The sequence below is a fragment of the Leguminivora glycinivorella genome, chromosome 8, assembly GCF_023078275.1.
Source record: "Leguminivora glycinivorella isolate SPB_JAAS2020 chromosome 8, LegGlyc_1.1, whole genome shotgun sequence".
NCBI classification, from domain to species: Eukaryota; Metazoa; Arthropoda; class Insecta; order Lepidoptera; family Tortricidae; genus Leguminivora; species Leguminivora glycinivorella.
This window is the reverse complement of record NC_062978.1, coordinates 6,772,959-6,788,157: the sequence shown is the minus strand read 5'-3', so window position 1 is coordinate 6,788,157 and position 15,199 is coordinate 6,772,959. Positions and strand designations below refer to the sequence as shown.

The 15,199-nt window shown below is 39.3% G+C and overlaps 1 protein-coding gene across 1 annotated transcript in view; it reads right to left on the bottom strand.

The window, feature by feature from the left end:
• Window positions 1–13,771, bottom strand: part of LOC125228572 (uncharacterized protein KIAA0930 homolog) — an 83,394-nt gene extending 69,623 nt beyond the window's left edge. Inside the window, exons 1-2 of the mRNA XM_048133189.1 lie at window positions 13,098–13,771; window positions 5,813–5,973 (exon numbers count right to left, since the gene is read on the bottom strand). Of these exons, the coding sequence (XP_047989146.1) occupies window positions 5,813–5,973; window positions 13,098–13,200 (264 nt within the window). The 5' untranslated portion in view covers window positions 13,201–13,771. The remainder of the gene's footprint in view (window positions 1–5,812; window positions 5,974–13,097) is intronic.
• Between the last annotated feature and the right edge of the window lie 1,428 nt (window positions 13,772–15,199).

The following is a 15,199-nucleotide window of genomic DNA, read 5'->3' as shown; positions in this document are numbered from 1 at the left end:
TTATTATTCACGACTGCCGCAGGCAGGAGTGAATAATTTACACAAGTCTTTAATGTCCTTACCTCCTGAGTTACACACAATGTTTTTCATCACATTTGAGAGAAAAATACAGAGGAAACAGTCATAAGGCAAAACCTTCAACCGGCGGCGTCGCGACCAGTAGTGTATCTTGATCTACATCAGATTATTCATATTAAATCCTTTGTTTTTGATAAAAAACACTTTTTGAACGAAAACAAACACGAAAATACTGCATATAAGTTAAATGCAACGTTCAAAAAAGCATCTAAATAATTTAACTAAAATTTTACTTATTTTTCATTCATTTAAATATTTTTATCTGGTGTACTCTCCGTTGCTAGGCAACGGTGGGTGCCTCGCGTACGCACGCGGTCAAGCGCGAGTAGGGAGCTAGGGAGCATATTTTCAGATTATAAATTATAACAATTTATCTGAGTTAAATTTACGAAATAAATGCAAAACACACTGAAATAATTGTAAAACATAAATAAAATGCATTTCTCATACCGTATAATATATTTTATAGCTTAATAGTCAAATTTTAGTTGTGCAATAAAAATCCTTGGCAGATTGAAACATCCTTTGCCTGAAGTATTGTACGGATTGTATTAATTTTTAAAACTAAATCCATTATTCCCTTGGGAATAAAATAGTACATTATGCTTCAGTACACGTAGACGCAATGATACCTTTGAACAGCAAATGTGATGAAAAAGCTATTTTTTTGTAAAGAGTTCCAGATCGCACAGACTTGAGGAGTTTACTAAATATTTCATAAATTATTTTATCTAGAATTGGTTTCATAAATAACAAAAGTTACACTGACAGTTGCGAACGTGTATCTCATGAGATTAGATAACCATAATTTATTTATCTTTCTTGATGAGTAAAATTATTACCGATTTCGTATGATACACGATGTCTTCTCGGGTGAGTCATTTCTACCTAAGTACGCAAGAGACAAAATACCTATATTTTTAAACTGATTTCTAATTGAGTGCTTATTCTATTCTTATTTATCCCTTCCTCTAATTTAAAACAGTTTTAAGTACCTATTTTAAAGCTATCTTCTAACCATTTCACATAACGTATTTAACGTTCGTTCGTTTTAGAAATTGATCTTATAATTTTAGTTGTAAGTAAGTACAGTCGCGTACAGTCGCGTTCTGTTACATTCACGCAGTTACACGAACAAAATATCTGGACACACTTTTATGCTCATAATAGTCATAATATGTGAGCGCGCACGGGAAAACGTCCCACTTTGTCAATTGCTTTAAAGCCGCTTTATCAGTTTATTCATATAAAGATACAAGTAAATCTCGCCTCAATGGTAACCGACAAAGTCGGACGATTTACTAAACACACTCACATATTATAGTCTTATTTAGATATTTTAACGCGTAACAACCGTGTAAGGTCAATACGGGTAAGTATTGTGTAAAAGTGTGATTGGCCTTTTTCCTTTTTACTCATTGTCACAGGTATTTCTGCAGGTTCACTTTTGCTACTTACGATCAGTAGTAAACATATGAACTCTCAATAAACACTGATCATTGTTTAAACAGGCCAAATGTGAAGGCCAGACACACTTCACCATATGACACACTTATCCATATTGACCTCAGGCAGCGTTCCCACTTAAGCGTCGCGTGTCTCGGGGCGCGCAACGGACGTCTCCGCCACGCCGCCTGAATGTAATTCAAAAACCGGCCAAGAGCGTGTCGGGCCACGCTCAGTGTAGGGTTCCGTAGTTTTTCGTATTTTTCTCAAAAACTACTGAACCTATCAAGTTCAAAACAATTTTCCTAGAAAGTCTTTATAAAGTTCTACTTTTGTGATTTTTTTCATATTTTTTAAACATATGGCTCAAAAGTTAGAGGGGGGGGGACGCACTTTTTTTTCCTTTAGGAGCGATTATTTCCGAAAATATTAATATTATCAAAAAACGATCTTAGTAAACCCTTATTCATTTTTAAATACCTATCCAACAATATATCACACGTTGGAGTTGGAATGAAAAAAAATATCAGCCCCCACTTTACATGTAGGGGGGGTACCCTAATAAAACATTTTTTTCCATTTTTTATTTTTGCACTTTGTTGGCGTGATTGATATACATATTAGTACCAAATTTCAGCTTTCTAGTGCTTACGGTTACTGAGATTATCCGCGGACGGACGGACGGACAGACAGACATGGCGAAACTATAAGGGTTCCTAGTTGACTACGGAACCCTAAAAACGTCTCCTCAGTACATTTTGTATAGAAAGGACGTAAGACGCGCCCCAGGCGGCGTGGCGCGCGCCGCGCCGCCTGGAGGCGCGTCTTACTTACTATTACATTCAGGCGGCGTGGCGCGGACGTCCGTTCCGCACCTCAGGACATGCGTCTCTTAAGTGTGGCCGGTCCTCCGATATAACTGAACGCAATTGTAAGTACTTATGTCATTGCAGCAAGTGTGATGGGCTGATGACAAACATTGTACATAGCTCGTGTCATTATTTTATTAGACTCTAGTTTGTAAAATTACTCTTACCCTCGACGTTGCACGATGTATAATTTCAACGTACGGAAAAATATATTGTTGGAAATTTTGGTTTTTAATATTAACTACATACAAATCGATTTATGCTAGCTTTTATTTACTATCACCTTTCCCGGACTTCTGTTTGGCTGAAATAAAATCTTGCAAAAGACTTACATTAATCCCTAATCTCTAACGTAAGGGCCCATTTAGACGGTACTAGAACTCGCATACGAGTTTTATTACATTGCGGTATTTAACGGCTGTGCAAGATTGTATGTAACCTCAACAGCGCGCAATGTAACTAAAATCGCATGCGAGTTCGCACGCCGTCTAAATCAGGCCTAACTCATCTCGATGGTGCTTAACGCTTAACTCATACGCAAGTAAATAAGTTACGCAGACATTAGCCAATATGTCAGTATATAATCGCCATCAGATAACTATATAAGAAAATATCTAAATCTGAATCTGCCTCTCGCGCCATGACAATAGAACGTTCAGATAGTTTTGAACACCTCGGGCGCTCCGATATATATCTGATGCTCACTGTACAACTCGTGCTAAGGGACCGGCCACACTTAAGAGACGCATGTCCTGAGGTGCGGAACGGACGTCCGCGCCACGCCGCCTGAATGTAATTAAAAAAACCGGCCAAGTGCGAGTCGGGCTCGCGCACAAAGGGTTCCGTAGCAGCAAATATAATAAACCAATAACTTAACCAAAATTACAGTTAAATCAACCTATCTCAAAAACTATAAGAGATACTTTGATCAAACCAAAAATCGTTGAAAGAGTTAATTAGCATGCATCACCTCTATTTTTTTTAGAATTTTATACCCCGTAGTTATAAAAATAGAGGGGGGGGGACATACTTTTTACGACTTTGAGAGCTGATATCTCAAAAACCGTTCACTTTAAGAAAAATGTTTTTTAGAAAACTTTATATCATTTTAAAAGACCTTTCCATTGATACCCCACACGGGTATGTACATCGAAAAAAAAATTTTCATCCCTCAGTTACATGTATGGGGGGCCCCACCCCCAATTCTTTTTTTTTTACTATTTAGTGTCATAATTTTGTAGCGGTTCATACAACACATATTCCCATCAAATTTCATCACTGTAGTACTTATAGTTTCCGAGTAAATCGGCTGTGACAGACGGACAGACGGACAGACGGACATGACGAAACTATAAGGGTTCCGTTTTTGCCATTTTGGCTACGGAACCCTAAAAACGTCTCCTCGGTACATTTTGTATAGGAAGGAAGTATGACGCGCCCCCAGGCGGCAGGCGTCAGGCGGCGTGGCGGAGACGTCCGTTGCGCGCCGCAAGACATGCGTCTTATGAGTGTGGATGGTAGCTAAGGCTGAGCGATGGCGCCAATTACACTACTTGACAACTGATTAGGTCAATACGGATAATTGAAGATGAAGCCGGTTGTGGAATGAGCTCTCTTCCGAGGTTTTGTCGACGGGGTCGTCTGGGGTTCTTCTAAGTGTAAGTATTATTAATAAAGCGATGAATCGCTCAATGAGTAAGTATTTGAGCATAATCCATACTAATATTGTAAATGGGAAAGTGTGTGTCTGTTTGTCCGTCCTTCACGGCAAAACAGAGTGACGTACGTATTGACCTGAGTTTAATCCTTCGTTAAATTGTATTGTATTTATTTATTTATTTTTTCATGGAAAACCAACAGCGCTATATGTATCTAAAAAATTACAATAAAAATACAAAAAATACAAAACCAATGACAGGTTTTCACTTATAGCTACATAATAAATTATGAAAGAAAAAATGCACGCCCAACTTAATCATACATCCAAATTCCCATAGCATGACAGTATACGTAGGTACAGAAGATATATTTATACTAAGCAATAATGTAACAAAGACATAAAAAAACACAAAAAAAGAAGAAGAAATCTCTTGGTGTCTATCTGCCTATATTCAATAATATGCCACTGCCGAGCCGTGTCGTGCATTAGAACTATTAGAAGTTTCATCAGACATGAAGTATCCAATGAGTTTATTTTTATGAGTTTGTTTTTTTGTATGTTGAATTGATAGTTGACTGTTCAGGGAAGTTGATTAGGTACTTTGCTCATGAGGACACTGAATATTTAGCAGCGTATTCATGATCACATTTCAAGACTTAAATGTCATATAACTTTTTTGAATTTTGCTTACTTTCAAAATTATTGTCTTTCAGAAAAAAAAAACTCATTACCTATTGATTTTTTCGAAGGCGACGATTCCATTATGGGTTTAACGCCTGACCAGAAATATATGACTACGCGATTACGCGCCATGTTGCGGAATTACATTAGAACTATTTTCTTCATACTATATCTACCACAGATGTCATATATACCATTATAGATCAAGCAAACGTATCTACTTAGCGTGTCAAATGAACAGTGAAATCCACTGAGTTGTCCGTCTTTACTCGCAGCTTGCAGCTTTCGGGCGTCAATTTTTGTAAGTTGAAGTCAACCAAAACATAAAAAATGCCTCGTTACGTGATATTCAATTGCAACAACACAAAAATTATGAACAATCAAGAGCCTGAGACATATTTAAAATTACAGGCAAGAATCAACTTCAGTACAAAATTTGACACGCTCGGCCCCTATACAAATATATGAATTTGTTTCTTCTATCTAAATTAAGTTCTGTGATATCTACCTACAAAACTGTCATCCCATACATCAGAATAACATCGCCCTTTTGACAAGTCATATATTTCTGATCAGGGTGCGTAGCCGAATGGTACAAACGCTCACGAAACGAAATGCTCGTAGATATCTATCTCTATCGCTCTTGCGTATTGGCGCGACAGAGCCAGACTACCTTTCGCGGCGTTTCGTTTCGCGTCGTAGATTTGCCATTCGGGTACGGGGCCAGGATTGAATATATCTATTCTTATTAATAGATGTCAAAAAGTGACAAGTAATATTATGTATGAAAACGAAGATTTATTTTTAATTTAACAAAAAGCGACAAGTAGGTAATTGGTGAAACCCGATAAAATAAATAAAACTATTTTTGAAATTCATTACTCATGTGCAATTTCCGAAACAATGTTGTATTAGGTTTGTAAGGACAAATTATCATCCCGATTTATCTATGGATTATTTGAAAACGAAGTTTTTTTTTTATTTAACAAACGAGCGGTGCATATTGTTAACGTGCGTAACGTCTTGTTGAATTTAACGGAAACAAAAAAAGCACGGTGCATAAAAAACCTAAACCAACCTCGTACTTAGGCAGATACCGCGAAGATCCCTTGACGTGGCGCTTGCGCACGAAGAATAGCAGGTCATCACAGTCGATGGACCTCTCCTCTTGGAAGAGGAAGTGGCGCACGAACAGGTCCGTCCAGTACGTCGTGCCTTGGAGCACCACGAAACCCGACTCTGGGGAGGAATGGGTAGGATGTAATGTAAAAGGTGGTACATATTTTGAAATTAAAGGAAAATAATTAATGAATCTACGGTTGTACTTACGTTATTATATTGCTATTGCTGCGACATGTTTAGCCGCCGCGTGAACTCCTATATGCATGAAGAGGGGCCTCCAAATTGGCCCGAAACATGTCGCAGCAATAGCGATATAATAACGTGACTACAACCGTAGACTCATTAATTATTTGAATATGTCTCACGAAAGTAGGCTTGTGTAGGACATGTGCTAATAGTACAAAAGACTAAATTCCCTGCACTGTACTAGACCGAACTACTCCCAAATGATTCTGCTCTCTAGTACATTTAGTACACTCACACACGCGCAACAGAATGGGAGCGAAGAGCCGAGGAGTGACAATGACAGCAAAGCGATCCGACCGCAACCGAACTAAAACCGACTGACTCGGACCGAGAGCGCGCGAAAACGGCCTATCAGCTCTCGGCTAGTACGAGCGAGCGTTACTGTACGCCATATGCACAATTTGTCTCTCGTTCTCTCGGTGTACTACTGTACTAAATGTCCTAAAAGAACGAACTAGTACACTTCGGAGATCGTACTAGTTGGGGATTAAAGGAAAATTTTAAAATTCACGCAGGACAGGGAATTTCCAATGTCTTGAACTCATTTGGCAACCGTTAAATTGTAGATGTCGCTACTGGTCCTATAGAGGCTTAAACAAAGGATACTATAGACTAGACAGCCAAATAATAATACCACTACCGAACGAGATGGTCACATACAAATTATAATAAGAGTGACAGAGAGCAAAATGTTATTTTTTGTCTTTGTCATAGTTTCACTTTTCCGCCGTTGCCACAAACGAGTTTGTGGCAAACAATAAGGACTTGACTTGTCAAGCTTATTATCCGCCCAAATTACGTAGGTTGTTTATGGTAAACTGTCAGCCATTTTTAAAGTGATTCTTAAATTCGCTCCATTATTCTATATCTGTCCCTTACGGGTGTACGCTTGCGTCAAGTCTATAGTATCCTTCGTCTGAGTATAGAGGGAACACAAAGGTGCACATTGCACACGACATGTTGTTTTAATTATCAATATAAATCATTAACTATAATCTTGGCTAAGCTTTTGAGCGGAAATAATTTGTGCCACTTAAATTCTTTAATGTAATCTACAATGAATAGTAGAAACACAAAACATACGATACAAACAATATTCATTGATTATCCAATCCATATAGATAATCTCTTTATTTTATTCTATGTGTACATATTGTCGATTATCATACCTAATTCCAAAAAAAAGTAGCTAAATTTTGGCTGCGGTAATGCACATGTAAAACCTCCTAGAGTTGCAGGAGTCCATAGGCTACGGTTACGGCTTACCATCAGCCCGGTAATATGCTTGTTTGCAATGGAGGAGGTATACCTAACAAAAATCCTGGCTGAACGATCATAAAATTCATAAGTCATAAATAGTCATAATGCAATCATTCATTTCAAAACATAGCAATTACGATTTCTATGAAAAAATTTTACTTTACAAATCTTTTGTCTACTGCGTTACTGATAAAACAAATTTAACAAAAATTGTATTGATGCACATAATGCAACGGGGATAAACAATAGGCAGAGGCAGAAGTGGCGAAAGTATGGTTTTGCTCCTGGCTATAGGTATTAAAGCGTGTACATCAGTGAAACATGGCGTCCTATAACCTAGGTACGCACAGTAGGTCACGCGAACAGCACAAGTACAGACACAGCAGCGCCATCTCTCAGTGAAACAAGGTAAGTTTGACGCAACATGAGAGCAACCACGAAGCGTTATGCTGACTACATTACTGTCGCTCGACAAAACAGATAGATGGCGCTAATGTCAAACGATTTTAAATGCCTGGCTCAAATGGCTCAAATTTGTGCACAGGGGGCCGATTTTTGAATCTCACTTTCACTAAAATACCAGTTGAAAACCGTCCCCGTCCCCGTCCCCGTCCCCGTCCCCGTCCCTGTCCCTGTCCCTGTAACTTCCGTGTCAATTTGAAATCTCTTGAACCAGAAGTAAAGATAATAACTAAAGCTATACTTATGGCTATTTTGGATATTTTAACCCCATTGCACAACAACAGGGGAGAAAATTTCTTTTCCACCTCATTAGATTTTAAAATCGTTGTATTTATCGTGATCAGCGACCCGATAAACCATAAAAACGATACCCATATTGTGTTTTTGACTTTACCCCCTTTGCACCCCTTTAGGGATCAAATTTTCAAAAAACCTGAAACATGTATTTAGTCATATGTGTTTAGGAATCCTCCTGTGAAGTTTCGAATAAAATAGTCAAACTAATCTTGTTTCCCCATACAAACTTTGAACCCCCATTTGACCCCCTTAGGAGGCGAATTTTGAAAAATCCTTTCTTAGTGCTCCTCTACACTATATGAGGAACCTACGTGCCAAATTTGACATCTCTAGGACCAGCGGTTTCGGCTGTACGTTGGTATGTCAGTCAGTCAGTCAATATCTTCTTTTATATATTTTTTTGATATTTAAACCCCATTGCACCACAACAGGGGAAAAGGTATTTCACTTCCGCCTCGTTACATTTTAAAAACGTTGTATTTATCGTGATCAGCGACCCGATAAACCATAAAAACGATACCCATATTGATTTTTTGACTTTATCACCCCCTTTTCACCCTTTTAGGGGTTAAATTTTCAAAAAACCTGTAACACGTATTCAGTCATATGTTTTAAGGAATCTTCCTGTGAAGTTTCGAATAAAATAGTCAAACTAATCTTGTTTCCCCATACAAACTTTGAACCCCCATTTGACCCCCTTAGGAGGTGAATTTTGGAAAATCCTTTCTTAGTGCTCCTCTACACTATATAAGGAACCTACGTGCCAAATTTGAAATCTCTAGGACCAGCGGTTTCGGCTGTGCGTTGATATGTCAGTCAGTCAGTCAGTCAGTCAGCTTCTTCTTTTATATATTTAGATATTATATTACATGTATCGTAATGACTAACGAGTGCAAGATATTTAAAATAAAAAATGGCCTTTTAAGAAAATTGGCCATTCCATTTTACTATTCATATACATCATATACAAAATAAGCACCATAAACAACACTCCATGTTTCTAATAGGAAGCTAAAAGGAATAAATCTTTGTATAATAGTCACAAAAATTTAATAAATTTTACCCTCTACCCTACACAGCCAGCCCAACCCAAAACCTACAGTAGCAAAATAGCACCTAGGTCATTGACCCCTGAGACTACCCATGCTTTTATTTCAGCCGTTTGTCCCCTGTTTATATAGACTATAATAAGAAGAATAGGTGGGTACAATATGCCCTAACTTTGTAACAAAATATCAGTTGATGATTTTGTCAGGCATTTTACAAGTTTATACAAATTATCCCAAAAACTACATAGGTACAAGATAGGACTTGAACCAGTGCCTGTTGGTTTGAAAGTCAGGCATTGCCACTCGGTTACCACCACTTATGTACATAGTGTAGTTTTACAGTGAAACATAGTGAAGAATCCTCTGCAAAGAGATACAAAACATCTGCAAAAAGATTCAAAGGTAGTGTGGGGACTGTAGCCCAAGGCCTCTCATGCTTCAGAGGAGGCCTGTGCCCAACAGTGGGACGCATGTAGACTAATATTTTTAATCATACCCTTAATATCAATTTCGATTTCATCAGTGCAGATCAAACTATTGTTATTTACAGACATCGGATTCCGTGGGGCGAAACTTCTTGACAGCTAGGGACTTCCTATATCGATAAACTCATTTATCGATACTAGTTCTATATACTAGTGACCGCCCCCAACATTGTGAGTGTTATTTGTAACTATTGTTCTGAAGACCAGTATGAAATTCATACATAGCGTCTAAAATAAATAGCGACGAAATAAATTGTGACGAGTAAACTTTTAAAAACGTTTTCAAAAAAAACCGGCCAAGAGCGTGTCGGGCCACGCTCAGTGTAGGGTTCCGTAGTTTTCCGTATTTTTCTCAAAAACTACTGAACCTATCAAGTTCAAAACAATTTTCCTAGAAAGTCCTTATAAAGTTCTACTTTTGTAATTTTTTTCATATTTTTTAAACATATGGTTCAAAAGTTAGAGGGGGGGGACGCACTTTTTTTTCCTTTAGGAGCGATTATTTCCGAAAATATTAATATTATCAAAAAACGATCTTAGTAAACCCTTATTCATTTTTAAATACCTATTCAACAATATATCACAGGTTGGGGTTGGAATGAAAAAAATTATCAGCCCCCACTTTACATGTAGGGGGGGTACCCTACTAAAACATTTTTTTCCATTTTTTATTTTTGCACTTTGTTGGCGTGATTGATATACATATTGGTACCAAATTTCAGCTTTCTAGTGCTAACGGTTACTGAGATTATCCGCGGACGGACGGACGGACGGACGGACGGACGGACGGACGGACGGACGGACGGACGGAAGGACGGACGGACGGACGGACAGACAGACATGGCGAAACTATAAGGGTTCCTAGTTGACTACGGAACCCTAAAAAGAAGAAGAAAATTGAGTTCTTATTTTATTATATAATGTTTTTTTTATACTACGTCGGTGGCAACCAAGCATACGGTCCGGTGCGATGGAAAGCGGTTACCGTAACCTATGGATGCCTGCAACTCAAACAGTGTCACATGCGCATACTCTTTTAATAATAAAATATTTTATAAGCAAACCTTTGTGTGATCACTAGTATTTAGAACTAGTATCGATAAATGAGTTTATCGATATAGGAAGTCCCTAGCTGTCAAGAAGTTTCGCCCCACGGAATCCGATGTCTGGACTTATTTATTTTATTTCAAAACATGTCTGCTGGTCTTTGCACTTTTATTTGCTTTTGCACTATTGACAAACTCTAAATTGACTTTGTCTGTCGAGGTATGCTTATAATACACCACCTCTGGTGTTTCGGGTGTCCATGGGCGGCGGTTATCGCTTACCATCAGGCGACTTATCTGCTTGTTTGCCTCCTATCCCATAAAAAAAAATACATCAATCAAGGACTGTTAAACTTTCAACAAGTATGTTGTTCAATATCATCATCCTCATCCTCCTTGCGTTATCCCGGCATTTGCCACGGCTCTAGGGGTCTGGGGTCCGCATTGACAACTAATCCCAAGATTTGGTGTAAGTTTTTACGAGACTGCCATCTGACCTTTCAACCCAAAGGGTAACTAGGCCTTATTGGAATTAGTCCGGTTTCCTATGTTGTTTAATATAGCTGTAAGAATTTGGCATATGGAAATTTTGTGAGCGTCAGGACCCCTGGACCACTACAGATATTTGATGTTTAGTACATACTAAAATTTAGTACCTATTTGATACTATTTGGTACCTGAGTACATATATTTGGTACCTCCACTGATATCGAAAAATCGAGTGAATAAAGTGGCCAGACATTCTGACGTCAGGATGTCTGGACCATTTTTGGTTTACATAGTTCTAAACAACACTACTAATTGATATCTTAGTCAATATTTACTACCTATTTGGTACCTGTCAATATATTTTTTTCAAAATTTTTTGGCGTACCAGAAAAAAGTTATGACGGAATTTAAAGTTGTGAGCCCGGCCGTGCCGTTGAAGTATGTAGCGCCTGTCAAAAGTATAGAGGCAAATCCGCCTGCCCTCCTGCGCGCGTCAACTTAAATAGGAATTTAGTTTTAGGCACTCGCACATCATCTCTACTACTGACTAGTGGCATTAATATAGTCGAAATATAAAAGTAATTAGTGTAATTACACTAGTTTTCCATTTTCCTCCTGAGAGACCTAAACACGTGGCAACAGTTGGGCAAATTCTAGGGGGGAAATAGCATAAACTGTTATAATTAACAGCGTTATTGGTAATATTGGTATATAGGATGTATTTTGATGATGTGGACCAATCTATGGTCCACGAGCTCTGTTATAGGGGTTTATCATATAAATAAACCACTGCTTTCGGTAACATTTGTTTTTTGCATCGATTAGTGTCAATTAAGAATAAATACAAACATCAAATCAATCATCTACTATCAGTACCTACAACCACAATGTCGCCAAATCTGCCATACAGCTCTACAGCTGCTGAACAGTCGCAAAAATGACCGGCTGTCAGGGGTAAACTGATTTACAAATTTCTCCGCCAGGAGATGTCTCTCAGGGACATGACATGACATTAGACGTTATTGAGACTGTAGGAGGTTCTCTCAGGAGGAAAATGGAAAACTAGTGTAATTACACTAATTACTTTTATATTTCGACTATATTAATGCCACTAGTCAGTAGAGATGATGTGCGAGTGCCTAAAAATAAATTCCTATTTAAGTTGACGCGCAGGAGGGCAGGCGGATTTGCCTCTATTCTTTTGACAGGCGCTACATACTTCAACGCCACGGCTGGGCTCACAACTTTAAATTCCATCATAATTTTTTTCTGGTACGCCAAAAAAATTTTAAAAAAATATATTGACAGGTACCAAATAGGTAGTAAATATTGACTAAGATATCAATTAGTAGTGTTGTCTAGAACTATGTAAACCAAAAATGGTCCAGACATCCTGACGTCAGAATGTCTGGCCACTTTATTCGCTCGATTTTTTGATATCAGTGGAGGTACCAAATATATGTACTCAGGTACCAAATAGTATCAAATAGGTACTAAATTTTAGTATGTACTAAACATCAAATATCTGTAGTGGTCCAGAGGTCCTGACGCTCACGAAATTTTAAATGTATTATTTAAAGTAGGTTTCTACTATGGCTTGTACCGTTTGTAAGTGAAATGTAAAATTTCTTATGAGATAAAACTTTAACCCAGTTTCTTAGCCATAGTTCTTAGAATTGTTTTGTTTACTTTTATACATTTGTAGGTTTCTTAAAAACAACAAAACAAGCTATACACAGCACAAGGCAAGCTATACTAATTTATATACATTAAAAGGAACTGTATTTGGATCAAGGATTCCCCCTTAAACAGAATACATATAAGGCTATCAGTTTTTACCAATGAGGCAAAAAAGTACTTCTTAACCTGGTCCATTGAGAGCTTAAAGAACAGCAACAGGAACTCACCATCCTTCATGAGCTGGCGCATCTCCTTGGTACGCTGGAAGTTGATCTCTTCCAGCAGGAGCTCCAGCATGCTGGCGCTCTGCACCGCGCCGCCCAGCGCCATGTCCGCGCCTCCCGCAAAACACTACACTACATGTGTCAACACACCACATATGACAACTTTGCACCCAGAATAAAGTTTAGAAAGCCTGAAACCATAGCCGGTTAGTTACAAACCGATCAAATACGTCCTAGATCCTTCTTTAAAAAATCCCAACATTTTAAAATTAATTCTCGCGAAATGAAAATTCAATACACTTTTTATTGATTAACATGATTCACGTTTAACGACATATTTTCATTAGTCACCCCTTCAGACCGGCTGGGGAGCGCTGACCCGCTTTGGGCAGGAAATCGCTTAACCCTCCGAATACATATAATCTGAAAAATGCGGGGAAATCGATCACAAAACAACCAACACAACACTCATAGACTAGAAAAACTTTGACGTTTCTTTTTTTTTACAATGGTAACAGACTTTGCAGACTTCTGTGATGATTAAAAAGGCTAATTCAGACGGGAACAATTAAATCATCGCCAATCTAATGGATTAAATCTAGTAGTGTCAAAGAAACAGTAATCTAGTAGTGATTCAATGCTCTTTGTGTAGAGCGATAAAGCTAGGAACATACTACGCGGACGTCCGCCGGCGAGCGACCGCGACCGCGACCGATCAGTGTGCACGGTCTTCGGGACGTGGCTTCGGCAGACCAAAACATCCAGCGAGCCAGATTTCGATCGGACGTCCATGCGCTCAAGGCCACGTTCACGACCGTCGACCGATAGTTTGCACGGTTAAGTGTATATTCATTGTCCAGATCCGCGTCCGCGGTCGCGCGACGACGGACGTCCGCGTAGTATGTTCCTAGCTTTAGGGTTGACTGCACAGATGTCATATATACCATAGATCAAGCAAACGTATCTACTTAGCGTGTCAAATGAACTCAGTGAAATCCACTGAGTTGTCCGTCTTTAATCGCAGCTTGCAGCTTTCGGGCGTCAATTTTTGTAAGTTGAAGTCAATCAAAACATAAAAAATGCCTCGTTACGTGATACTCAATTGCAACAACACAAAAATTATGAACAATCAAGAGCCTGAGACATATTTAAAATTACAGGCAAGAAACAACTTCAGTACAAAATTTGACACGCTCGGCCCCTATACAAATAGATGAACTTGTTTCTTCTATCTAAATAAAGTTCTGTGGTTGACTGAATCCATGCGTTTAAACACTAATTATTAGTCTAAAAGATATTACCGATAAAACGGAGGTGTGAATATAAAGCCAGGAACATACTACGCGGACGTCCGTCGTAAATCGACCGCGACCGCGACTGATCAGTGTGCACGGAACAAAACATCCAGCGAGCCAGATTTCGATCGGACGTCCATGCGCTCAAGGCCACGTCCACGTCCGTCGAGCGATAGTTTGCACGGTTATGTGTAATTTCATTGTCCAGATTCCTTTCCGCGGTCGATTTACGACGAACGTCCGCGTAGTATGTTCCTAGCTTTAAGCTTTGATCCGTGCACACTGATCGGTCGCGGTCGCGGTCGATTTACGACGGACGTCCGCGTAGTATGTTCCTAGCTTTAACCGTGCAAACTATCGGTCGACGGACGTGGACGTGGCCTTGAGCGCAAGCGAGTTTCTTGCCGGTCCCATAGTGGATACCCCCTCCCAACTGAGGGGGGACTGAAAATCTTCTCGAGGCTGGTAGGGTTAGAGCCGGCGTAGCTTTATTGGACGTCCGATCGAAATCTGGCTCGCTGGATGTTTTGTTCCGTGCACACTGATCAGTCGCGGTCGCGGTCGATTTACGACGGACGTCCGCGTAGTATGTTCCTAGCTTGAGTGTATATTCATTGTCCAGATCCCCGTCCGCGGTCGATTGACGACGGACGTCCGCGTAGTATGTTCCTTTTTTTGTTTAGGGGGGGGAAAATGCGTTCCGCATACCACTAGGGTGTGAGGGGGGACCCTAGTGGTTATGTTGGACTCCCGTATTGGCTAATGAGGCCACGGTATACCCACTAAAACCCCCCCCCCCCCCCCCCCCCC